At 60.6% G+C, this 25,997-nt stretch overlaps 1 protein-coding gene and 1 long non-coding RNA gene across 2 annotated transcripts; both read right to left on the bottom strand.

Annotated features, from left to right (window-relative positions):
• Positions 1-11,930: 11,930 nt before the first annotated feature.
• Positions 11,931-13,020, bottom strand: LOC147525878 (uncharacterized). The gene is made up of 3 exons (XR_015222993.1): positions 12,981-13,020; positions 12,459-12,517; positions 11,931-12,013 (listed from the first exon to the last, which is right to left on the bottom strand). It is a non-coding gene; the product is annotated as an uncharacterized LOC147525878 (long non-coding RNA).
• A 22-nt stretch (positions 13,021-13,042) lies between these two features.
• Positions 13,043-14,764, bottom strand: LOC147525877 (uncharacterized). Its single transcript, XM_086630850.1, has 6 exons — positions 14,734-14,764; positions 14,510-14,589; positions 14,274-14,394; positions 13,887-13,976; positions 13,394-13,498; positions 13,043-13,138 (listed from the first exon to the last, which is right to left on the bottom strand). Exons 2-6 carry the CDS (start codon positions 14,530-14,532, stop codon positions 13,043-13,045), a joined length of 435 nt encoding a protein of 144 aa, XP_086486976.1. The 5' UTR covers positions 14,533-14,589; positions 14,734-14,764.
• Positions 14,765-25,997: the final 11,233 nt, after the last annotated feature.

The following is a 25,997-nucleotide window of genomic DNA, read 5'->3' as shown; positions in this document are numbered from 1 at the left end:
GCCCAACTGTGAAGCTCTCTGGGGACACTGCTGTCATCCTCGGGTGGCCTGTGCCCAAGCAAGATGCTCAGTGGGGACACTGGTGGCGCCTTGGGGTGGCTGATGTTCCCCCTGCCACCCCCCCAGGGTCCCTAGGGCCACCTGGGATGCCTGGTCTTCCATTTGGGACCCCGATGGAGACACTGGTGCCACCATGGGGTGCCCTGGATCTGCTTTGGGAGCCCACTGGGGACACTGGTGCCACTCTGGGGTGCCTATACCCAACCAAGATCCTCGCTGGGGCCGCTGGTGTCACCCTGGGGTGGCCCGCGCCCAACCATGAAGCTCTCTGTGGCCACTGGTGCCACCACGAAGCCCCCAGTGTTTCCCTGCTTACCCCCTGAGGTCCCTTAGTGCCACCCCGAGGTGTCCTACCACCCCCCTAACCCAACTGTCCTTCTCCATGTGTGCCCCCCCAAGCTGGTGGCCCACCCGAACGTGGTGGAGATGCACGGCGTGACGGCGCAGGACCCCAAGCTGCTGGTGCGCCTCAAGGCCACCCGGAACTCGGTGCCTGTCCCCCGGCACTGGTGCTTCAGGCGCAAGTACCTGCAGGGCAAGAGGGGCATCGAGAAGCCTGCCCTTGGAGCTGCCCGACTTCATCAAGCGCACCTGGCATCCAGGAGATGCGCGAGGCCCTGCAGGAGAAGGTGGGTGGCCACCTTGGTGACACCTGGGGGGACGGGGGGACAGGGCATGGGGGAAAAGGAGGGTGAGGGGGGCTGGGTGGTCGTGAGTGGCGTTGGGGAGGTCGTGGTTGCACACCGAGGGCATTGGGGAGGTCGTGGTTGCACACCGAGGGCATTGGCGAGGTCGTGGTTGGACACCGAGGGCGTTGGGGACGTCCTGGTTGCACACCGAGGGCATTGGCGAGGTCGTGGTTGCACACCGAGGACATTGGGGAGGTCCTGGTTGGACACTGATGGTTTTAGGGACACGATGGTTGGACACCGAGGGCTTTGGGGATGTTCCGGTTGGACATCAGGGGCTTTACAGACGTCACGGTTGAACGTCGAGAGCTTTGAGGACGTTGTGGTTGGACATGGACGGATTTCGGGACATCATGGTTCAGAGCCCACTGGGGGCAGTGAGCACCTTCTGAGCACCTTCTGGTGGGCGGTGGGGCCGCTCGGGGTGTCCCTGGAGGTGGTGGGGCCGCTCCGGGTGTCCCCAACCCCCCTCCCCGTGTCCTGCCCCAGGAGGAGCAGAAGACGATGAAGTCGAAGATGAGGGAGAAGGTTCACCCCAAATGGGGCAGATGGACATCGACTACCAGAAGCTCCACGCCGCCTTCTTCAAGTGGCAGCCCAAGCCCAAGCTCACCATCCACAGGGACCTCTGCTGCGAGGTGGGCGCTCCCCCCGACCCATGGGTGCTCCCCCCCATAGACGTGTCCTCCCACTCATGGGTGCTGCCCTGCCACCCGTGGGGGCCACCTCCCACCGCGGGGGGCACCTCCACCCATAGATACTCCCCTCCCACCCATGGGTGCTCTGCCCCCACCCCCAAGATTGCCCCCCTTGTTATTGTACCCCCAGTTTACCCCTCCAGGTTACTGCTCTCCCTTTAACCCCCCCAATATTGCCCCCTCATTACTGCCCCCCCAATTATCACCCCTCTTCCCTCCCGTGTCAGCCCCCCACCCCGTGTCACCCCCCCACCCCGTGTTACGTGGGTGGGGGGTCCCCTCGCCCCCCCAACGTCCCCTCGCCCCCCGCAGGCGTTCGGGCAGCTCTCCCACCGCTTCCACGGCAAAGGCTCGGGGAAGATGAAGACGGTGCAGAGGATGAGGAAGTTGGATGAAGAAGCGCTGAGGGGGGTCTGGGAAGGTCCCGGGAGCCTTTTGGGGTCCCCTTGATCCTGTCGTGGGTCTTCAGCCCCATTTCGGGGTCACCCAGTGCCATTTGGGTGCCTTGTCTCAAATTTGGGGGTCCCCTGGAGCCTTTTGGGGTCTTTCTCGGCTCCTCGGGGACGGTCCCTGCGTGTCACCTGTGTCTGGGGGAGGGGAGAGCTGGGGGCGGGGGGAGGACGTGCCACAGCCCCCCCGTGTCACCGCGTGTCCCCGGTGCCACCAGGCCTTTATTTGGGCAGTGCCCTCACGGGGCCCCCCCGTCCTTGTTCTTGCCCTTGTTCTTCGGTTCATCTGCGTCGTCCTCACTGTCAGCACTGCGAGCAGCTGGCGCGGGCAGTGCGGGCAGCTGGCAGGGGCACTGTGAGCAGCTGGCAGGGGCACTGTGAGCAGCTGGCAGGGGCACTGTGAACAGCTGGCAGGGGCACTGTGAGCAGCTGGCACAAGCAGTGTGAGCAGCTGGCACAAGCAGTGCAAGCAGCTGGTAGGGGCATTATGAGCAGCTGACACAAGCAGTGAGCAGCTGGCAGGGGCACTGAGCAGCTGACACGAGCAGTGTGAGCAGCTGGCACAAGAAGTGCAAGCAGCTGGCAGGGGCACTGTGATCAGCTGGCACAAGCAGTGAGCAGCTGGCAGGGGTAGTCTGAGCAGCTGGCACAAGCAAGAGCCGCACAAGAGTGCCGCTGGCACGTGGAGATGGGGGAGACACAGGGTGACGGCGTGAGAAAGCATCCGGGGGGTGACACAAACAAGTGCCCGCCCGCCTTGTCACGCTGTTGTGTGCCTGTGCTCCGTGCGGGCAGTGCCACCAGCCCGGGAGCCATTTAACGGGAGACGGGAGTTTTGGCTCGGCAAGTGTCTGAATTCCGGGCGCTGGCTGGGCAGGGAGTGCCTCGCGCCGGTGGGCGCACTCGGGGAGCCCGGCAAAGCGGCGGAACAGGAACCCGGAGCCCTCGGGCTGTGTTTTGGCTTGTCAGAAGGGTGCAGGAGGGGCACCCAGAGGCACTGCGGGCAGGAGAACTTTCACGAAGGGTGGTAACCGGGGGTGGCTGGTGTGTAAGTTGGAAAAAAGGAAAAACAACCGGATAATCACACTGGTACCGGAATTACAGCAGCTTATTGCAATTGATGCTGTTTCTCAGGAGAAACGATAAATGGGATGAGGTGGTACATGCCGAGGTGTTTTTCACTTGGAGAAACCATTCCGAGTGGCAGAAGGAATGTGGTGTAAGTTTGGCCCCGCAGGACCCCCTTGTTTTGACGTTAGAAAAAGGATAAATCAGTAAAATGAAAAATTCCCAGGATGCTGCTCAGCAAGCAGCGTTGGAAAGACGCGCTCGAAGCGTCGTGGTGAGAAAGAAAACCTCGACTTGGCGGGAGCTCCCCGATAAAGATGGGGAGCCGCCGGCAGCAGTGCTGGGGTTCGAAACGTGCCAAGGAGAAGGGAAAGAGGCGACGGCCAGAAGAAGCCGTCGGTGAATCCGTCGGGGGAAGAGCTGCCCGGTGGGACTTGTGCCCAGAGACAGAGGTGGTGCTGTGCGCGTGAAAACGGTGTGCGAGGAGAGCAGCGTTGTCCAAAGAGAAGCACAAGGGCAGGAGCTGCAGGCGAGCCCGCTCCCTGCTGCCGCCAGCAGCGAAGGAGACAGACGTTTCAAACGGAACGCTCCGAGAGGAAGGAGTGGAGAAGACATTCCTCGCCCCGCGGGTCATGCCCTGACTGGGCAGGAGCGGCGTGTACTGGAGCAAATCTACTGGTGACGATAAATTACCCTTTGGAGCGAGAGAGAGACCGGCCTGAATCTCAGAGCCTTCCCAGCAAAGCCCCTGGTTCCAGTACAGCTGGGAAATGGAATTCTTAACCAGACCTTACTGTCTGTACGCAGATGTCACGCGCCGCACGCAGACCAGAGTGGGAATTTTGTTCCTCCTCGGGGAAACAGAATTAAAACTTCAAATGAAGCGAAGCGCAAACCAACTTTATTAGAGAGGGAGAGAGGAAACCACTACAGGGGGAGGGGATGCGTGCGCGGAGAAAAGGATAGAAAAGGAAAGAAAAGGAAGGAAAAGGAAAGAACCGTACAGCCATTGCCAGTGGAATTACGAGCCTGAGGGATGGGTACTTCGTTCAACTGTAATTGGGCAGGAGTGCCTAAAACATAGAGGAAGGCCATATTCAAAGAAAATGGGGGATACACCTTGTACTAAGATCGCGACAACTAACTGCACTTCTCAGTGGTGGATACCACATCCACCCAAGTCATACTGGGCACGAGAAAACGACTGGGATGCCAGTTGTACACTGATCCCTAGTTATAAACCGTGTCAGTGTAACAAGACGGGTAGGAACCCGTTCTTTGGCGTTAAAGAAGTGTCAAGGTTTTGGGAAAATATGGAAAATACTTGTGGATTTGGAAAGCACCTGATGGACTATACTGGATATGCGGAAGACGAGCATACCCAGAACTCCCCCCCACTTGGGGAGGAAGCCGTACTCTGGGAATAATCCAACCTGGTTTCTTCCTCCTTTCCCCAGAGGAAGGGGATGAATTAGGGGTACCAGTATCTGAAAGCTTAAAACGAGAGAAGCGGTCAGTAGTGGGTCTGAGTGTCTCTAGGATGGGTCTGGGAGCCGTAGGAGGGGTCTGGGCGTCTCTCGGATAAGTCTGGGGAATCTAGGAGGGGTCTGGGGGTCTCCTGGATGGGTCTGGAGGCTGTAAGAGGGGTCTGGCAGTCTCTAGCATGGATCTGAGGACTCTTAAGAGGAGGCTGGGGGTCTCTAGGATAGGTCTGGGGGCTGTAGGATGCGTCTTGGGCTGTAGGAGGAGTCTGAAGGTCTCTAGGATGGGTCTGGGGCCTGCAGGAGGGGTCTCTAGGACGGGCCTGGGGGCTGTAGGAGGCATCTGGAGGTCTCTAGGATGGGTCTGGGGCTGTAGGATGGGACTGGGTGTCTCTAGGATGGGTCTGGGTTCTGTAGGAGGTGTCTTGGGGCTGTAGGAGGGGTCGGAGGGTCTCTAGGATGGGTCTGGGGGCTGTAGGAGGGATCTTGGAGTATCTAGGGTGGGTCTGGGGGCTATAGGAGGGGTATGAGGGGTCTCTAGGATGGGTCTGGATCGTATGAGGGGTCTGGGGGTCTCTAGGATGGATCTGGGGAATGTAGGACGTGTCTTGGGGCTGTAGGAGGAACGTGAAGGTCTCTAAGATGGGTCTGAGTCCTGCAGCAGGGGTCAGGGGTCTCTAGGATGGGTCCAGGGCCTGTAGGAGGGGTCTGGCAGTCTCTAGCGTGGATCCGCGGGGTCTAGGAGGAGTCAGGGGGTCTCTAAGGTGGGTCTGGGGGCTGTAGGAGGGGTCTGGCGGTCTCTAGAATGAGTTTGGGGGCTGTAGGAGGGGTCTCACGTTATCTAGGATAAGTCTGGGGGCTGTAGGATGGGTCTGAGGTTCTCTAAAATGGGTCTGGCGGCCGTACGAGGAGTCTGGGGGTCTCCAGGATGGGTCTGGGGGCTGTGGGAGGTGTCTTGTGGCTGTAGGAGTCTGAAGGTCTCTAAGATGGGTCTGGGGGTCTGTAGGAGCAGTTAAGGGGCTCTAGAATGGGTCTGGGGGCTGTAGGATGGATCTGGGTGTCTCCAGGATGAGTCTGGGGGCTGTAGGTAGCGTCTGGGGGCTGTAGGAGGGGTCTGCATGTCTCTAGGATGTGTTTAGTGACTGTAGGAGGGGTCAGGAAGCCTCTAGATGGGTCTGGCGTCTGTAGGAGGGGTGTGATGGTGTCTTGGATGGGTCTAGGGGCCATACAAAGTGTCTGGGAGTTTCTAGAATGGGTCTAGGGGCTGCAGGAGGGGTCTGGGGTTATCTTGGATGGGTCTGGTGGCTATAGGACGGGTCTACTGGTCTCTAGGACGCATCTGGGGGCTTTAGGACTGGTCTGAGTGTCTGTCAGATGGGTCTGGGGGCTGTAGGAGGAATCTGGGGGTCTTGGATGGGTCTGAGGGAGTTAGGAGGGGTCTGCGGGTCTCTCGGATGGGTCTGGGGCCTGTAGGAGGGTTCTGGAGATCTCTAGGATGGCTCTGAGGGCTGTAGGAGGGGTCTGAGAATCTCTAGCATGGGTCTGTAGGGGGGGGTCTGGTGGTCTCCAGGATGGGTCTGGGAGACGTAGGATGGATCTGGGGGTTTCTAGAATGGGTCTGGAGACTGTACGAGGGGTCTGAAGGTCTCTAGATGGGTCTGGGGTCTGTAGGAGGGGTATGAAGGTTTCTAGGATGGGTCTAGGGGCCATACGAGTTGTCTGGGTGTCTCTAGGATGGGTCTAGGGGCTGCAGGAGGTGTCTTGGGACTGTAGGAGGTGTCTGAGTGTCTCTAGGATGGGTCTGGGGGCTGTATGAGGAATCTGGGGGTCTGTAGGTAGGGTCTGGAGGCTATAGAAGGGATCCGGAGGGTCTCTACGATGGGTCTGGAAGCTGTAGGAGGGATCTTGGGGTCTCTTGGATTGATCTGGTGACTGTTCGAGGGGTGTGGGGGTCTCTAGGATAGGTCTGGGGGCTGTAAGATGATTCCAAGTGTCTCTCGAATGTGTCTGGGCACTGTAGAAGGGGTCTGGGTGTCTCTAGGATGGGTCTGGGGGCTATAGGAGGAATCTGGGGGTCTGTAGGTAGGGTCTGGAGGCTATAGAAGGGATCCGGAGGGTCTCTACGATGGGTCTGGAAGCTGTAGGAGGGATCTTGGAGTCTCTTGGATTGATCTGGTGACTGTTCGAAGGGTGTGGGGGTCTCTAGGATAGGTCTGGGGGCTGTAGGATGATTCCAAGTGTCTCTCGAATGTGTCTGGGCACTGTAGAAGGGGTCTGGGGGTCTCTAGGATGGGTCTGGGGGCTGTAGGAGGGATCAGCAGGTCTCTGGGATGGCTCTGGGGGCCATAGGACGTGTCTGAGTGTCTCTAGGTTTGGTCTTGGGGCTGTAGGAAGGGTCTGGGGGTCTTTAGGATTGATCTGGTGGCTGTAAGAGAGGTCTGGGGTCTCTAGGATGGATCGGGGGAGTGTAGGATGGGTCCGAGTTTCTCTCGAATGGGTCTGAGAACTGTAGTAGGGGTCTGGGGGTCTCTGGGAAGGGTCTGGGGGATGTAGGAGGGATCTGGAGGTTTCTAGAATGCGTCTGGGGACCGTAGGGGGGGTCTGAGTGTCTCTAGGATGGGTCTGGGGGCTGTAGGAGGGATCTGGAGGTCTCTAGGGTGGGTCTGGGGGCTGTTGGAGTGGTCTGGGGGCTGTAGGAGGAATCTGGGGGTCTCTAGATAGGATCTGGAGGCTATAGAAGGTTTCTAGAGTGTCTCTACGATGGGTCTGGAAGCTGTAGGAGGGATCTTGGGGTCTCTTCGATTGGTCTGGTGACTGTAGGAGGGGTCTGGAGGTCTCTAGGATGAGTCTGGGGGCTGTAGGAGGTGTCTGAGGGTCTCTAGGAGTGGTCTGGGAGCTGTAAGAGGGGTCTGGGGATCTCTCGGATGGGGCTGTGGGTTGTAGGAGGGATCTGAGAGTCTCTAGGATGGGTCTGGGGCTGCAGGAGGCGTCTAGGTTTGTGTAGAATGGGTCTGGGGGCTGTAGAAGTGATCTGGGGTTTTCTCGGATGGGTCTGGGTTGTCTCTAGGATGGGTCTGGGGGCTGTAGGAGGGGTCAGGAGGTCTCTGGGATGGCTCTGGGGGCCGTAGGACGTGTCTGAGTGTCTCTAGGTTTGGTCTTGGGGCTATAGGAGGGGCCTGGGGGTCTTTAGGAGAGGTCTGGGGTCTCTAGGATGGATCGGGGGAGTGTAGGATGGGTCCGAGTGTCTCTCGAATGGGTCTGAGAACCGTAGGAGGGGTCTGGGGGTCTCTGGGAAGGGTCTGGGGGATGTAGGAGGGTTTTGGATGTCTCTAGGATGGGTCTTGGGGCTGTAGGGGAGGTCTGGAGGTTTCCAGAATGGGTCTGGGGACCGTAGGAGGGGTCTGAGTGTCTCTAGGATGGGTCTTGGGGCTGTAGGAGGAATCTGGGGGTCTCTACGTAGGGTTCAAAGGCTATAGAAGGGGTCTGGAAGCTGTTCCAGTCCCTCCGCCGTGTCGTTCTTGCCGAGGCTGTCCCAGAGTCAGGGCATGGAATGGGAGAGGGGAGCGGAGCCCATCGGCGAGAGCGACCGGCTGGCAGCAGGCGGGATGCCGCGGTGCTGCGGGTTAACCCCGGTGGGCTGCAAAGCTGCACACAGCTGCTGGGGGGGCTGGGGGAGAGGCCAGGGGGAGCAGGAGCGAGCGAGCCGGGCAGTGGGCACGGGAACCCTTCCGTACCACGGCAGAACAGCCCCCGGAGCGCAAACCCGCAGCGAGTGACGTGAAGACAAGGGGCAAGAAGCGGCCCCGCACCCAGGTACCGCTGTGCCCGCGCAGCTGCCAGTCCAGAGCCGCCAACCTGCCGAGCTCCCCGAGCGCCGCACGGCCGCCGCACCGCCTGGGAGGCAGCACGGCTCCGGGGGGCCACGTGCAGCCCTGCCAGGGGCCCCTGGGGGCCAGCGGGGCGAGGGGGACGGGGAGGAAGAGCTCCGACAGCACGTGAAGTTCCACAGTCTTTAATCAATGGCCGGGAGACACAGGCAGCCCCGCTGTGCCACGGCCTCTGCTTGCGGCCGGCGGGATGCCCGTTTCCCTAAAGCCAACAGCAGAGCGCACCGGGATCAGCTCTCCACGCAGCTCCAGCAGCACAGTGTCCTCCTCCACGCCCTCCGGAGTCGGTCCCACAACGCTCGCTGGCGGAATCCAGAGGGTGGCTCTTCCCGGACAGCGTCCAGGCTCCGCAGGGTGTCATCCACCAGGGAACGGACCCAGGGGCTGCTGTCGTTCTGTATGCTTTGAAGGGCTGGGGCAGAAAGGGACGGAGATGAGGTCAGAGCCCGGATCTGCAGGGCATGGGGAGCCCCTCGGGCCAGGGCCACGTCCGCCCCCCAGCTCTTCCCACGGCCAGGAGGCGGGCAGGGGCACCGGGATCAGCCGGAAGGTGCCAGCTGCCAATGCCCCACGTGCCCGAAAATCTCCCTCTGCGCTGCCCGCAGCACCCCTCACCCGCGCAGGGAGCCGAGCCCTCTCTCTGCCTGGCGGGGCAGGGACTGGAGCTCCCTACCCGGGGTCTTTCCTGCCCCCCCAGCCCCCGCAGACCCCCCACTGCCCTCGCTCACCCTCGCGGATGAACTGTAGCTCCTCCGGATGCCTGTCCCTCAGCCGCTGCCTGGCGAGCCCTGGGCACACACAGCCCGTGTCAGATCCCGCTGGCGCCCACCCCAGCAGCCCCGCTCCCCTACCCCGGACCCGCGGGCGGCCCCGCGCCCTCCTCCCCCTGGGCAAGGCTGAGCCCAGGGCGGTGCCGAGCGGGCAGCCCAGGAAGGCTGCGGGGCACGCGGCGAGGCTCCCTGCAGCCCCCGCCGTGCGCGGGCAGGGGTGGCAGAGGGCGGCAGGGAGCCCCGCGGGCACCCGACCCGCAGCGGGCAGCCGGGGCCCCGCAGCCGCACGGCGGGTTCGGCAGCAGCGGGGCAGGGAGGGACCCCCGGCGGGGTCGTGGCTCACCGAGGAACGTGACGGCCACCACACGCAAGGGCTCCTGTGGGCTCCGCAGGTACCGCCGGCTCTGGAGCAGGTACCCCCTGGCTCTGCTGCTGCCCTGCGCCAGCTGGAGAGAGCACAGGCTATGGGCATGCCATAGTCCCTGCCCAGCTGGCCGGAGCAGTCCCTCCTCCCAGCACCCCCTGGTCCCTGAGACCCCTCGCTGCACCCAGAGAGAGGGGTGTGGAGAAGAGCCCCTGGGGCTCTGTTCTTTGGGCAGGGAGCAAGGATGCAGCTCCGGGCTCTGGGCTCCGGGCTGGAGCAGGGCAGGCGAGGCGCAGCTGCAGAGCCCCCAGCCCAGACACGGGGGCAGCCCCCGGCCAGCTGGGCCCTGGGGGTGGGGGGCTGTCCTCACCAAGCACTTTCCGATCCTCCCAGTCTGCTGGTCCTGCACCAGGCGTCGGAGCTTCTTCCACTTGAGGAACCGTGCTGCGGTGAGGAGGGCTTCCCCGGCGACCTGCAGAAGAGCAGTAGCTGGAGATGGCACCACGGCCTGGGGAAGGAGCGCTGGTGTCCCCCTGCCTTGGCTTTGTTCCTGGGGTGGTCCTGCCCGTAGGAAGCTGGGGCATGGGCTGGTCCAGGCACCACGGGTCTCCTGAGCACAGCCCTGAGGGTGAGGGACTGAGGCTTAAAGCCTCCGACACCTGCAGGGACAGGTCAGCCTGCAGGGCCGTGCCCATTCCTGCCCCGGCCCACGGGCTGCTGCAGAGCCCTGCTGGGCCAGGTGGGCAGGTGTTGGAAACGTCCGTGCCAGCCCCTCTGCCCCTGCTGGCGCTGGCTCTGCAGGGACCCTTCCCAAGGGCTGCGCTGGAGCAGGGCTGAGTGGAGGGAGCGTAGCTGGGAGGGGACCCCACCTCCCCTTCCACCTCCGCAGCGGGAGGCACGGGGGGACGAGGAAGGCAGTGGTGGGACGGGTGCAGGGACGGAGAGGGGCTCTGCCCTGTCCGCAGTGACTCGGGCAGCCGGACCCCGAGGTGACGCACGCGCCCAGAGCCCGACTGCCAGCAGCTCTTGCCGCTGGTGCCCAGGGAGTCAGCACGCCCTTCCCTGTGCCACTGGCCAGCTTCGACATCTCTACCTCGGCCACGCTGTCCGTCCTGCTGTGCATGTGAAAGAAGAGCGGGAGCACGCCCCTCTGCACTGCCTTCTTCATCCTCCTCTTGTCATCCTCCACCACAGTCCCCATCACATCTCTGAAGAGGCTGATGGAGAGCTGTCTGACCTGGCCTATGAAAGAGAAACTTTTCTTTTTTGTGGAAAGGTCGGTGCCTGGGAAGCTCCCCAGGCAGCCATCACGCCCTGCCGCAGCAGGGAGGGGTCTGGAGCAGCCGCCCCACCGCCTGCCTCCCAGCCAAGGCCACGGCCCCGCTGCCAGCATGGCTGCCCGTGACAATGCCCTGCTCACCGTGTCCGGACTCTCCGACAGCGTGACGAGGGCGCTGAGGAACCGGGAGACCCTCTGGATGTGGGACTCCCACTCAAAGTCTCTGGCGGCCGGCGGCTGGAACAGACCCAGCAGTGAGATGCTGGCAGAGCCTGCGGGGCTCGCGGGGGGCCAGGGCCCCTTCTGGGAACTCACAGCCTGCTGAGGGATGCTCACGACCTGTGCAGCCAACGTGCGCCATCTGTGTGATCGGGGTCGGGCCAACAGCTCCTTCAGGGCCGTCTCCATCGTCATGGGCACGGAGAACACCACCTCCCACACGGCACGGGCAGCGCTGCAAGCCAGAGCGCGCTCAGCAGGCTGCCTGGGCACAGCAGCACGGCGGGTCGGCCCCGCGTGGCGCAGACCCACCCTGGGCTGGGACGCCCTGGGCAGCAGCGGGGGGCTGCGGCGGTGCCCCCCGTGGGGCTGGGAGGAGCGTGGCGGCTCTGGGCTGCCTCGGCCAGCTCCGGCTGCTGCGGGCCTGGCCGAGCCACGGGGCTGGAGAGCGTGGTGGGGTGGGGAGCCCTGCCCCTCGGGGGGGCCTGCAGCATTTCGTGGGGCCGGCTGGGCCCCTCTGCCCACAGGGAAGAAGCCCCCAGGGCTGGCAGGGCCAGTACCTGCCGTCTGGCACAGAGAGCTCCAACAGGCTGGTGACCACTTCCACGGGGTGCTGCCGGGTCAGCACGCCAAGCACTAACTTCACCTTCTCCTGGCCTCTCCATGTGTTGTTGTGTTGCAGGTTTTCACGGATGCAGCTCATGATTCGTGGCACCTGGAGGGGACACGGGTGAGGACGGCGCTGCCCTGGAGTGCAGCCACTTCTCAGCTGCCCCTGCCATCCCTCTCTGCTGGCTTACGGTGGCATCAGGTGCGCGAGACCCCTGGCTTGGGAGGGAGGGACGGGCTGGAGGCAGGAGCAAGGCCTGGCAGGGCTGAAGGGCCATCGGGCCACTTACCTCCGCCAGCCAGAAGCCAGGGTTGGTCGTGAGCACATCCAGCATGGTTATTGCTGCCTGCTTGTCAAGGATGCTGGGGTCCCCCGTCGCCTTGATGGCCTCAAGGACGATGTCTGTCCTCTCAGATGGACTGAGGTATTTCGCAAAGGGCTGTGGGAGGAAGGAAGGGAGTGAAGACGTGTCACACTGAGTGCCCTGGTGGTGCTGCTGAGCTGGGCAGCGTGAGCAGCCCTGGCCAGAGATGCCCAGCAGCGCTGGCGGCAGTGCCCGCGGAAAAGCTGTCAGCAGGGGCTGCAGTCCCTGAACGGGGGAGGGTGAGAAGAGAGGGCCCCGGGGCGAGGGAGGAAGGGTGGGCTCATGGGCACAGTGTGCCAACCCCATAGAGAGCCAGGGCTTGCTGGTGGCCAGCAGGGCTGGAGCTGCTGCTGGGACACTGGGGCGCAGCCCTGGCACCGTCCCTGCTCGGGGACAGCGGGAGCCCTCTCACCAGGGACAGGGCGGCCACGCCAGCCCCGGTCGTTCTGGATGCCTTTGCCCGCACAAGTCCCCTACTGGTGCCACTCACAAGAGTCCCAGCAAGGGGGGTGCTCATTACCATGTCTCTGTCGAGGGACGAATCCAGTGCTGGTGCAGTATCCACATGGATTTTCCTGCCTAAACAGCGAGGGAAACACAGAAGAGTCCGTGAGACACAGCAGCTTTGCCAGCCAGCTCACCAAACCCCCTGCAGTCTGCTCGCGAGCCGGCGGGACACGAGCGGGCAGGGAGGGTTCTGGAGGGCGTCGGGAAGAGCTTCGTGCTCCAAGCGCTGGAGGGACCAGGCGGGCTGGGGCACAGATGGAGCCGCTCGTCACCGTAACAGGGAAGACGTGGCCTGGGGACATGGTGATCAACGGCAGCTCTGGCTGTGGGGCCCACAAAAGCGTGGGGCTCGAGATGCTGAAGGAGGGAGGAAGGAGAGCAGCAGAGAACAGAGCCTGGGCTGCAGGAGAGCGCTCGGCTTCTGCAGCAAAATGACAGCCGGGATGCCACGGGAAGCAGCGGTGAGGGGCAAAGGAGCTCAGGAAGAGAAGCAGAGCGCTCAGGAGATGTCCGTGTGCGCAGAGACTTCTCTTACTTTCTTGCTGCTGGATGAAATCACAGAGGCCATGAAGAGCATCCACAGCTAGACAGCGTGTCTCAGCATTTGAAGAGCGGAGAACGAGGAGCCGTCCCAGCAGCTGCCCAAGGATTGGGATCTGGAGGTCTCCAGTGCAGACACAGCCACACCTGCGACTGCGAAAGCGGCACCAGGCCTGGGCGAGGGAGGCAGAAGAGCAGGAGGGCTGAGGGCAGGCAGCCGGTGCCAAAGCCCCGAAGCCCAGCGTGTGCCCAGGGCTGGACCCCTGGCGAGCCAGGGCTTTGCAGGGCCATGCCGGCCGCGGCTCCCAGAGCAGCCAGCTGGGCCGTAGCCCTGCGCGGGGAGAGCTGCGGGCTGCGCCGGTGTGCAGGGGGGGAGATGGCCAGGCTGGAGGGGGCCCGGCTCCTCACCTCCAGCGAGGGTCTGTGGGCCAGCAAACGGCTCAGTGTGCAGAGCCTCCCCATGGCCCTCTCCTGCACAGCTGCTGACTCAGAGCTGGTGAAGTCCAGCAGCACCTGGGCAGAGAGAAGCTGCTGGTGTGCCCTGGGAGCAGAGCCCTGCTCCAGCAGCAGCAGCACTGCCCAGCTCCCGGGCCGGACTCGCAGGGGCCATCAAGGCTTCCTCCGATCTCGGGCCAGGGCTGCAGTGGGGTTCCTGCCCCTAGGGCCGTTTGGGACAAGGCCCCCGGGCCAACCTGGTGGCCAGGCAGGACGGCAGATGCCACCCTCTGCAGGCACTGTGCTCCAGGAGAGCCTGGTGGGCAGCCCCTGGTGACCCAAGGGAGGTGGGCACCCTCCCTGCAGCGTGCACTCGCACGGCACTGGGGTGGGGACCGTCCACTCCAGAGTGGACAATCCCTTCCCTCCAGGGTGAGGAACAGCCCGCTCTTTGCCCGTGCCAGACCTGGAAGATGTCCTGCAGCTCCTCGCTCACTCTGGAGCCATGAAGGCTGAGCACCACCCCCTCCAGCATGGTGTCCATGGCTGCCATGGCCTGCAAGGAAGACAAAGATTTGTGGCAGGGTTTCCCGCTGTCCCTCTCACCCCACGGAGACTGATGAGAAATCCCAGGGCCACGAGAGGACTCCCACGCCGCCTCGCGGTGCCTGGGAGAGAGCCGAGGGCCGACAATCTGCTGCGGTGCAGGCCCGTTGGTCGGGATGAAGGCAGGAGGGGGGAAAGCGAAGCCGAGCCCCTGCCCTGCCTTGGCTCTCTGGCCATACGGCAGCACGGGGTGGCCAGGGAGCAGCCCAGAGGGGCCGGGGGCTCCTGGGGCTCCCCCAGCCATTACCTGACGGACGTGGTCAATGTTGTCACCCCGAAGTGCCTCTTCTGGAGGAAGCCTAAAGACGCTCGTGAAGCAGGCACGGAGGAGGCTTTTCTCCTTGCCCTCCAGTGCGGTCTCCACTGAGCTGCAAAGAGAGAGAGGGGCCAGTGGGACACTGGTGCTGGGAGCAGCGCCTCGAAGCTTCGTGCAGGTGGACACAGCCCTCTGGGACGGGGGTCCTAGCAGGGGTGGACAGGTACCTCAGTTCACGGATGGCCAACATGGCTAGCTCCAGCACTTCTGTGCGTGGTGGCCCCCTGGGCTCCTCTTGCAGCAGCGCCTGCGGAGCACAGCCGGGATGGCACCTGGCAGCTGCCAGCACCCAGGGCCACCAGACCCTCGCCCTGCCCACACGCTGTCCTCACAGGGAGCCGGTGCCGGGAGGCCTTGCCCCCTTCCCCAGAGCCTCCATGTGTGCCCTCACCTCGATGTTCTCAGCCAGCTCGTATTCCCAGCAGAAGACATCCAGGCCCCGAGACAAGTGACGGTACCGGGCAGTTTGGAACAGCTGGCAGATGCTGTTGAGGAACTTAATCTTCTGGCGCTCGTCCTGGCAGCCGGCAGCCAGAGACAAACAGGGAGCGTGAGAGGGAGGACACGCGGCCAGTGGGACCGGACGCTGGAGGCGCCGTTCCGTGCGGGAGCCCTGGCAGAAGCAGCTCTGCCCAGGCAGCACCCCCAGCACAGAGCCCGTCAGCGGGCGCCGGCACCGCGCGGCTGGAATGGCGGCAATTACCCTTTGTGGGCCGCTGACAAAGGCCACGATGAATTCCATGATGTACATTGCCACCTCGTACACTGGCAGCCACCAGGCACCTAGGAAAGCAGGAGCGCAGGGACGGCTGTAGAGACGCCCCGTGGCAGGAGAGCAGAGGGAGGAGCTCCCAGCCCTGAGCACCCTGGCATGCGGGCAGCATCCTGCCCAGCACCCACGGGACCCCTGCTGCCCACTCACCCATCACGGGAAAGGTGATCCTGGTACCAAGTGGGGTGCACTCGCCGGCCACCGCCCTGCCCAGCCCATGGGGCCCCTCACTCACCAAGGATCGGCCAGACCCTGGACACCACGTGGGGCTGTGCTGGAGCTGGAGGGTTGCGCTTCTGGGCAGCTCCATCCTCCTCCTCCCAGGCCACCATGGGGGGTCCCTCTGCCATCCTGCAGGACAGGGAAGGGGAAGCTCCGGCGAAGCGTCGGGGCGCTCGGGGGCTGCCGCCGCGGGCTGCTCTCGCAGGCTCCTTGCCGGCTCTCTGCTCCGGTGCTGCCCCGTCGCCGGCCGGCCGGACACTGGGGGCTGGGGGCCGCAGCGGCACTGACCCCCTGGCAGCGCAGGGTCACAAAGGTCACAAAGGGCCCCCTGTGACACGCCGTCCGGGCAGGGGGTGCCCAGCCCCGGCACCGGGGCGCTCCCGGGGTGCCCCGGGCCCCTCTGCCCTCGTGTCCCTCTCCCTTTGGCTTCCCTGCAGAAGGTCTGCGCCGGTGCCTGGCCCGGGCAGAGCCATGGAGCGCGGCACAGCCGGGCTGGCAGCGGGCAGGGAAGAGGGCCGAGGGCAGCCGGGCTTTGCTTCCCCTTGGGTGCCGCTCCAGCAGGAAGCGGTCGCAAGCCGACGAGCTTTTCCCGGCGTTTTCCTGCTTGTCGGGCTGCGTTTCCGAAGGAACCTGTGGCGCCGCGCTTTCCGTGACGCGCGACTGCAGATTTGGCACGGACGTGGGCTCGCGAGATGGGAGGCTCCGGCTTTCATCCTGGCTGCGACAGCCGCCAGGACGGAGCTTCTGCCCTTCGTGCCCGCTGCACCGCGGCCCGAGGAACCCGAAAGGAGACGGGAAACGAAATCACCCGTGACGCACCGGTTCCAAAGAGGCCCGGAACACCCCGCGCCGTGTCACGCTGACGAGCGCCCGCCGCGCTGGGAGGGTGCCACAGGCTCGTGCCCGTCCCAGAACACGCCAGACAGCCCCGAGCTACGATCCGGTGCGTGGCACCATTCCGAGTTCTGGGGTCTGTGGCGCGACGCGGGCTCCAGCCGCACTGCTCTGCGCGTTCCAGTTCAGCGATGGCACAAGGCGCCACACTGGGAACGGGTTTCCTCGCTCCTGGTGGCTGCTGTGGTTCAGCGTCACCTCGTTCTCCAACCGCATCCCTGTCTGTAACGGAAAAGCACAACGGCACGTGGCTCTATAGAGGTCTATGAGTCTCTAAAAGCTCTATGAAGCTCTCTGAGGCTCTATAAGGCTCTGTTGGGCTCTCCAGGGCTCTACAGAACTCTGTGGGGGTTTGCAAAGCTCTGTGAGGATCTGTGGGGCTCTGTAGAGCTCAATAGGGTTTCATAAAGCACTACGAAGCCCTACAGAGCCCCACAGAGCTTCGTAAAGCCGTACAGAGCCCTATAGAGCATTACAGAGCTCTACAGAGCCCTACAGAACTTCACAGAGCCCTACAGAGCCCTACAGCTCTATAAAGCTATAGACCTTTAACTCTATAAAGCTATAGAGCTTTATAGAGCCCTACAGAATCAGATAGACCTCTATAGAGCTTCATAGAACCCCACTGAGCCTTATAGAGCCCTACAGAGCCCTATAGAGCATTACAGAGCCCTATGGTAACCTACAGATGCCTCTGACAGCTCTATAGAGCTTCACAGAGCCCCACAGAGCCCTATGGAGAACCACAGACACCTCTCATAGTCCTATAGAGCTTCACAGAGCACCACAGAACCCTATAGAGCCCAACCGAGCCCCAGAGAGCCTGATAAAGCATCACTGAGCCCTATAGAGCACCACAGAGCCCAAGAGAGCCTTACAGAGCTCCTCAGAAACGTGGGCTTTCCTGGGAACCACAAAAAGTGACGGACCGGAACCTTTGGCATGCGGAAATAAAGTGCCGGGCTGCCGTTTTGAACCAGGGGCCAGGAAAAGGGACAGACTGGGCACAAGCTTTGTCTTCTCGAAGGTTCTAGAGGGCTCTAGAGGGCTGTGTACTGCTCTGTGGGGCTTCTCTAAGGCTTCTCTAGGAGACTAGAGGGCTTTATGGGGCTGTATTGGACTTCTCTAGGAGTCTCTGGAGCTTTATGGGGCTCTATAGGGCTTCTAAAGATTTTGGATAGGACTCTAGGGCTATGTAAGGCTCTATAAAGTTTCTGTACGTCTCTGTGGGGCTCTAGAATGCTTCTCCATGTGTTTATAGAGCTTTCGAAGGCTCTATAAGGTTTTGTGGGGCTCTAGAGGGCTCTGTTGGGCTCTGTGGGAATCTGCGGATCTCTAGAATGCTCTGCTGGTTTCTCTTAATCTCTAGAGGGTTCTGTGGAGCTCTACGGGGTACTGTAGGGCTCTATAAACCTCTGTTGGGCTCAGTGCACCTCTGTGAAGCTTCTGTGGAGCTCTATAGGGCTCGATGGCGTTCTGTAAGGCGCTGTGGGGCTCTATGAAAATCTATGGGGCTCTGTAGGGCTTTATGAAGCTCCGTAGGGCTTTACGAAGTTCTGTAGGGCTCAGTAAAGCTCTGTAGGTTTTTATGACGCTCTGTAGGGCTTTACAGAAGCTCTTTAGGGCTCCATAGGGCTTTATGAAGCTATGTAGGGCTCTGTAGTGCTCTGTAGGTCTTTGTAGGGCTCTGTAGAGCTCTGTAGGACTTTATAGAAGCTCTGCAGGACTCTATAGGGCTCTGTAGGGCTTTATGAAGCTTTGTAGGGGTCTTTGCGGCTCTGTAGGGCTCTGTAGGGCTTCATGAAGCTCCGTAGGGCTCTGTGGGTCTCTGTAGGTCTCTACAAAGCTCTGTAAGTCTCTGTAGGGCCTTGTGAAGCCCTGTAGCGCTCTGTAGGGTTCTGTAGGACTCTGTAGGGCTCTGTAGGGCTTTATGAAGCTCTGTAGGGCTTTATGAAGCTCTGTAGGGCTCTGTAGGGCTTTACGAAGCTCTGTAGATTTCTGTAGGACTCTGTAGGTCTCTGTAGGGCTTTGTAAAGCTCTGTAGGGCTCTGCAGAGCTCTGTAATGCTCTGTAGGGCTCTATAAGGCTCTGTAGGGCTTCACAAAGCTCTGTAGGTCTCTGTGGGGCTCTGTAGGTCTTTACAAAGCTCTGTAGGGCTCTGTAGGGCCTTGTGAAGCTCTGGAGGACTCTGTAGGGCTTCACGAAGCTCTGTGGGGCTTCACAAAGCTGTGTAGGGCTCTGTGGGGCTCTGTGGGACTCTACGAAGCTCTGTGGGGCTCTGTGGGGCTCTACGAAGCTCTGTAAGGCTCTGTAGGGCTTTGTAGCATTGTATAGGGTATTACGAAGCTCTGTGGGGCTCTGTGGGGCTCTGTGGGGCTTCACAAAGCTGTGTAGGGCTCTGTGGGGCTCTGTAGGGCTTTACAAAGCTCTGTAGGGCTCTGTTAGGCTCCGTAGGGCTCTGTAGGTCTTTAAGAAGCTCCGTAGGGCTCTGTAGGTCTTTAAGAAGCTCCGTAGGGCTCCGTAAGTCTTTAAGAAGCTCCGTAGGGCTCCGTAGGGCTCCGTAGGGCTTTATGGAGCTCTGCAAGGCTCTGCAGAGCTCTGCAGGGCTCTGTAGAACTTCATGAAGTTCTATAGGGCTTTGTGAATCTCTGTGGGGCTCTGTAGGGCTTTACGAAATTCTGTACGGCTCTGTAGGGCTCTGCAGAGATTTATGAAGCTCTGTAGGGCTCTGTAGAGCTCTGTAGGGCTTCACGAAGCTCTGTAGGGCTCTGTAGGGCTTTACAAAGCTCTGTAATGCTCTGTAATGCTCTGTAATGCTCTGTGGGGCTCTGTGGGGCTCTGTGGGGCTCTGTGGGCTTAATTGGCTTCCGCCATTCCCATTGCTCCTGCATCCGCTCCTCACATCAGGGCCCAGTTCTTCCATCTCAACACTTACCTGGCTCTCGGTGTCTAGAGGAGTTTCCTGGTGATGCAGGCACGCATTTGCCACCTTGATTACGTGCTCCAGCTTACGGGGCTGCTGCTCCACCTTGGCTGCCAAGAACAGAGCTGCAGGTACCACCAACTTCAGAGAAAAAAAAAAAACTTTTTTTTTAAAGCTCATAAGTTTAAACTTAACACAAATAAATTAGGCTAATTCTCAAGTTTAAAACAAACATTCCTTTAGGAAACAAAGCCTACACAAGTCCAACCACCACCAGGACAGAAAAGGGTCTCTGGTGACTAGCAGCAGCTATGAATCACCCGTCCCCTTTCCAAGCCCCATCCCCAGGGCCAGTCCCACCACACTGGCCCCCGAGCTGGCTGCCAGTCAGCAGCAGGAGCAGAGCTGGGGGTTTCCCGGTGCCCCCCACCCCGCCAGACCCCGGCGCACTTACGTTCCAGTGGAACCGGGTGAAGGACTGCACCATATAGAATCGCTGCATGAACACGACGGCCGTGTTGATGATGAGCTGGGAGCTGGTACCGGCGGTTAAGGAAACACACAGCCGCGACGGCGACCCTTAAGCAGCGCCCTCAGCTCCCCCGCATCCCACCGGCACCGGGCCGGGCTTCGCTCTCCCCGCGGCCGGGCTCGGCTCCCCCCGCTCCCGGGCCGGGTCTCACTCTCTCCGCTGCCGAGCCCGACTCTCCCCGCACCCGAAACGCTCCCAGCTCCCCCCGCGGCCAACCCGGTCTCTCCCCGCGCTCCCGGGCCGGCCCCGACCCCCCCCACGCCCCCCCACCTCGTATCCAAAGTGAGTTTTATGTGCGACGCACGACGGACAAAGTCCCTCAGATCTGCGCTGGGCGGGGGGGGAGCCGGTGCCCACCCCCCCTGCCCCAAAACTGCTTATAAACCCAAAAAAAATAAAGGAAAAGAAAAAGAAGTCACTTCATTTTTTTTTGGCATTCAAAAGGGGGGAGGACCTGCCCCCGACCCCCCCCACGGGCAGCACCTCGGGAGGGAGCGGGACCCCCTGGCCGAGGAGGGCCGAGACTCCGGAGGGTCTGGGGGGGCACGGAGGTGCTTTGTCTGCGCCCCGGCGGGCAGGCGGCACTTCAGTTTGGCACATGGACAGGGCTGGGGAGACACCCCCCATCCGTCCGTCCGTCCATTCCCTGGGGGGGCCTTATCTCCCCTCTTTGGCACATGGGGGATTTCAGCAAAGGGGGGGCTGCACCCCAACACCCCCCTCTGCAAACACCCCAGTGCGGGGCTGGGAAATGTACCCCCGACACGCCACCCTGGTGGGGGGCACACCCCCCCCCAGCCACCTCCCTTATGTCCATTTCTCCCTTTTTTAAAAAAAAAACACATGGATTTGGGGATTTTTCCTTTTTTGCCTTGCCTTGGAGCAGGCTAGGGGGGCACCGGCCCGGGGGGGGCGGGACACACACTGCAGGGCGCCCCAGGCCGGCGTTGAGGAAGTAGGTGGTCATCTCCCCCTTGCCCTTGCCCAGCCCCTGGCACTCCAGCACGTAGCCCTTGGCTGCCAGCAGCTGGTACGGGTCCATCATCACCTGGTGGAGGAGGACACGGGGTGAGGGGGCTCTAAGGGGGGGGCCCTGCCCCGCCTTTTCCACACCCCCACTGACCTGGATGCGGTCGGACACCCCGGTGCTGTCCATGCGGCTGGAGACATTGACGGTGTTGCCCCAGATGTCGTACTGCAGCTTCTGTGCCCTGATCATCCCCGCCACCGCCAGGGATTCACGCCTGGGGGAGGACGGGGGGGACACAGAGCGTCACAGCCCCCTCCCCTGCCTGGGGGCGAGGGCATGGGGGGGGTGTGCAAGGGGAAACGGGGGGTGCACAGAGGGGCATGGGCAAAGGGGAGGGGGTGGGCAAAGGGTCTGCATGTGCACAGGGGTGGGTGAAGGCAAAGGGGCGTGCAAAGGGGTGTGCAAGGGCCAGGGTGTGCAAAGGAGAAGGGGTGTGAGGGCCGATGCCTGCGGCCCCGGGGTGAGTGCTGGCTGCCGGGTCCTGCGGCTCTGAGGCTGCTGCACGACAGCCCTGCCGTGCAGATCCGTTGGGAAAATTGCTGAGCGCGTGTGAGTTATCCAGAGCTGCAGCTGGTCGGTCCTGCGGTACCTGCGGGTCGTGCCCTGTTGCGGCGATGGAAAAAGCTGTTGGCTGTGGGTCCCTGGCTCATCGCCACCAGCAAAGGGACCCGTGTTGCCAGCTATCTCGCAGCACTTGCTGTCCCAGCACATGGTGGAACTGCCAGCCTTCCTCCTTGCCAGGCTGTGTCTCCTGGTGCTGGCGTCCCAGAGCCCAAACCCGGGCAGGGGGCATGCATGCGCTGCGCTGGGCTGGCGGCGGGGCGGGCGCTGGGCCAGGCTGTGCTCACCGCTCGCTCTTTTACAGCGAAGTGCTTGGAGTGCAACAGCATCTCGGACACCTACGACCCTCACCTGGACATGTCGCTGGAGATCGGGGTGCTGTGGCGGGGGCGGGGATGAGCTCTGCTCTCGGGGGGCGTGTTCCTGCAACGGCACCGTTAGTGCTCTCGGGGCTCCTTAACCTGCCGGTGTCACGGCACGGTGCGGGCAAGAGTGGATGCGGCTTCCGCCGCCTTCTCTGGCTGCCGGAGCAGTGCCCGTTGCATGAGCATGAGCCACGGCTGCTCCGTCGAGGCGCCGTGGCGCTGGCGGCAGTGCAGCCGTCCCTTGCGGCGTGCCGGTGCCCAGCTGGTGGCAGGCGCCTGGGTTCGACGCAGTCCGTGGCCCTGCGCTCACACTCCGTGCCATCCCTCGGCACCAGCGTCTCGGCAGGGAGCCGGGCTGTCGCATGGACGGGCCACTCGTGCCCCGGCTTCTCCTCTGTCCTCGCCGCGAGCCACAAACATAGCACGGACGCTGGAGCTGTTTGTGAAGCCGGATCTGCTGGGCAGGGAGAACGCCTACATGTGTGACAAGTGAGAGCGAAGGGCTGGGGTGGGAAGGGCCTGGGGTGTGCTGGTGGGAAGAGGTGGAATGCCTGTTGCGATACGGGAGGGCTTCTCTATCTGCTCCACGGCCAGACCGTGAGTTGCGTGGCCCTGGAAGCCTGCAATGGAGCCTGCTGCTCCTCAGCTCCCTTCTCTTGTGAGAGGACCTGGGCCACCAGACGTGGCCGTGAGCAGGTGCCCCGGAGCGGTGCCCGGTGTTGGCAGGGTTGTTCCCGTGGGGTTTGCTGCGTGGCCAGGGCTGGCAATCATCTGGGTGGTGGAACAGCTGGAATAGCTCCAACTCTTCCTGTGCAGATGCAAGAGGAAAGTGTTAGCCAGAAAACGCTTCACCATCCACCGCACCTCCAACGCTCTCACGCTAACGCTGAAGCGAAGGCCAAATCACAAAGGTGAGCGGTCGGCAGTCCCGAGCTGGGGCTGTCTCTGGGCCCGAGGCCTGGATGCCCAGAGCAGGGTGGGGGGTGGTCCTGTGTGCAGTGCGAGCTCTCCCCGAGCTGTGCAGTGCGGTGGGAGTTCGTCTCATCCCGGCATCTTCCTCGCCGTGACCTCTGCCTGGGGGAGCAGGTCCCCCTCTCTTGAGAGATGGCACTCGTGGGACAGCTGAGCTGCTCTTGCTGCAGCACGAGAGCCGACCGCTGTGCAGCTCCTGAGACATCCTCTCTCCGCAGGACGTGGGGTACCCCGTGTTCTTGGACATCCGTCCTTACATGTCTCTCAGCGAGAGGCACCCTGTGCTGTACAGACTCTATGCAGTGCTGGTGCACGCTGGGCACAGCCGCCACGCCGGGCACTGCTACTGCCACGTGAAGGTGAGCCCAGGACGTGCTCTTGGCACCCACTCCAGGCTGGGGGGAGCTCGCGGGTCCCCGTAGCGTGCAGAAAGGAGGGTGCTCAGCAGATGTGTGGTGCAGAGCACTGGATGGGGGTACGGGCTGTGCTCCGCCGTGGGAATCGCGGAGGTCTCCTCTCGCAGAGTCCCCTTGTCTGCCCTGGGCCGCCGGAGGGTTTTGGGGAGAGGAGCTTTGCCGACGGGTGCTGTTCTGCTGCTCTTCAGGCTGGGAGGGTCCCCGGACACCGCCTGATCCCCTTCTCTCTTCTTCCTCAGTCCGGCAATGGGCAGTGGTATCAGATGAATGATGACCTGGTCCACTCCAGCAACATTGACATTGAAGCAGTCCTCAACCCGCAGGCCTGGAATGGTCCATTCCACTTTTCCTCAAGGGGGTGACCTGAAATGGTTTTAACATAAACCCAATCTCCAGGTTTGAGTGCATGCACTGGAGAATCTAATCCCTGTGCCCTGATAGACATCACTACTTTGTTTACATCTTCCAGTTGTTTTCCTAATGCTATCAAATATTGCTCTAAGCCCATTTCTCCAACTTGACTGAGATCTTGCCCTTGATATCTAATTTGAAATGGTTTCCCATAGAAGATTTCAAAGGGACTCAATTTGTCTTTGGTTCTTGGTTTAGTTCAAAGCCTTAATAAGGCAATTGGAAGGGCCTGATCCCATCTCAAGTTGGTTTCTTGACAAATTTTGCTTAGTTGTGTTTTTATTAAGTGATTCATTTTCTCCACCTGCCCGCTTGCTTGGGGGCGATAAAGCGTATGCAATTTCCAGTCGATTTCTAAAAATTTACTAACAGATTGCATTACTTGCGATACAAAATGTGGCCCTCTGTCTGAAGAAATTACTTCAGGGACTCCAAACCGAGGGATGATTTCCCTTAACAAAACTTTAGCCACTTCTCGGGCTTTGTTAGTCCCACAGGGAAATGCTTCAGGCCACCCAGAATAGGCATCTGTTAATACTAACAGATATCTATACCCCCTTTTCTAGGCAATTCCGAGAAGTCTATTTGCCAATTCTGACCTGGAACACATCCTTTGCCAATGTTTCCAAACTTTACCCAGTTCCCTACCTTTGTGTTATTCTTTAAACAGGTTTCACATCTAACCACATTTTTCAGTTTGAAATAAACTTCGGGCTATTATTTGCTTAGAGAGAGAATTGTATAAAGCTTCTGTTCCCCAATGAGTTTTGCCATGCTCAGTTTTTATCAACATCCATAGTGTTCTAAAGGGAACTATTACTCGATTGTCCTCTACTGTTGCCCATCCTGATGGATTAACCTTAGCTTTTAAATCTTTTTATCTTTTTCATCATATTCTACCTTTTCAGGTAGTGATCAAGATTTTTCTGGGATCAAAATTAATACCTGACCTTGTTCTGCTGCTCGCCTCGCCTTATAATCGGCCAATTCGTTACCCACCTCCTTGTCAGTGTTACCTTTTTAGTGTCCTTTACAACGCATGATGGCCACTGCTGTTGGAAGTCGAATTGCTTCTACAAGTTGCAGAATCATATCTGCATGTTTAATGTCTTTTCCCTGTGTGGTTAAAAGTCCTCGTTCTTTCCAGATCGCTCCATGAGCACGTGCTACACCAAAGGCAGACTTTGAATCTGTCCATGTATTTACTCGCAGTCCCTCAGCAAGCTCCAGCGCTCTCACCAAGGCAATTGTCTCTGCCCTCTGTGTCCACGTACCTTTTGGGAGGGACCTTGCTTCTGTTACCTGATCTGTTGTCAACGCATACCCGGCCACTCGGACTCCATTCCTCACAAAGCTGCTCCCGTCCATATACCGGGAACGATTGGCCTCTTCCGATGGTTCCTCTTTCAGGTCCAGCCTGCTCGCACAGACAGTTTCAATCATCTCTGTGCAGTCATGTACAATGGGGTCGGTTTCCTGTTTATCGCTCAGGAAGAGGCAGGGTCAGCTACTGCAGACGTAACAATTTCCACATCATCCTGCTCCATCAGGATCACCTGATATTTTAAAATCTTGACGGTGATCACCAATGTCCAGCTTTCTCTTCTCAAACAGAAATTACTGAAACGATCATTTTCTGCCCCGGGGTAAACTTGTGAGCCTCTCGAATGATTATGACGACAGCCGCCACTTCCCGGAGGCATCCTGGCCATCCTGTGCTGACTGCGTCCAATCGTTTGGAAAAATACGCTACTGCTCGCTTGTAGGGTCTCAACCTTTGGGTTAAAATTCCCAGGGCCACTCCTCGTTTTTTCGTAAACAAAAAAGTTTAGTCACATCTGGCAAGCCCAAAGCAGGGGCTCTCCTCAGTTCTAATTTTAGTTCTTTGAATGCTCTTTTGGCCTCGTCAGTCCAGATTAATTGTTTCTGATTGTCTTTCAGTAATTCGTTGTCCTAGTTTTAGCTGGGACAGAGTTTTTAACAGCCAGAAGAGCTCCGTGTTTTGGTTTCACTCAGAGGCTCGCTCTGAGAAGAATGCTGATAGCAAGCTGATGTTTGTGGTTGGACGTGAGACTCCAAGGACTTTTCAGTGTGCCGGAGTGCAGAAGCATGGCGGGATAAGGGGGGAGCATAGCTGGGACAAGGGGGGCACGATTCCCCTTGTGATTTGTGGTGGAACTGAAGATTGAGGCCAAACTGGCCAATCAGTATCCCATATCATGCAGCGTCATGCCCAGTATAAAAGCGAGGGTCAGCCGGGAAGAGGGGCTTTTGCGCTTTGGCTCTTTTGCGCTTGCTGCGCTGTTGCTCTGCTGTTTTTCTTTCCTTTCTCTCTCTCTCTGCCCCTCTGTATTTCGGGGCCTCGCGTTCGTCCGGGATTGCAGCTTCGGGACGAGACGGGCTTCGCATACGAGGGGGTGGTGAGCACCTACCCTGTGTATTAAATCATCTGTATTGAATTTTTCTTATCTCAACCCACGGGTTTCCCCTTTATCCTTTAATTCTCTCCCTCGTTGCTGGGGGTGGGGGAGGGGGAGTGACCGGCTGTGTGTGGGGG

Source organism: Tauraco erythrolophus, unplaced genomic scaffold (genome assembly GCF_009769465.1).
Source record: "Tauraco erythrolophus isolate bTauEry1 unplaced genomic scaffold, bTauEry1.pri scaffold_54_arrow_ctg1, whole genome shotgun sequence".
In the NCBI taxonomy this organism is placed as follows: domain Eukaryota; kingdom Metazoa; phylum Chordata; class Aves; order Musophagiformes; family Musophagidae; genus Tauraco; species Tauraco erythrolophus.
This window is presented reverse-complemented; position numbering and strand designations above follow the sequence as displayed.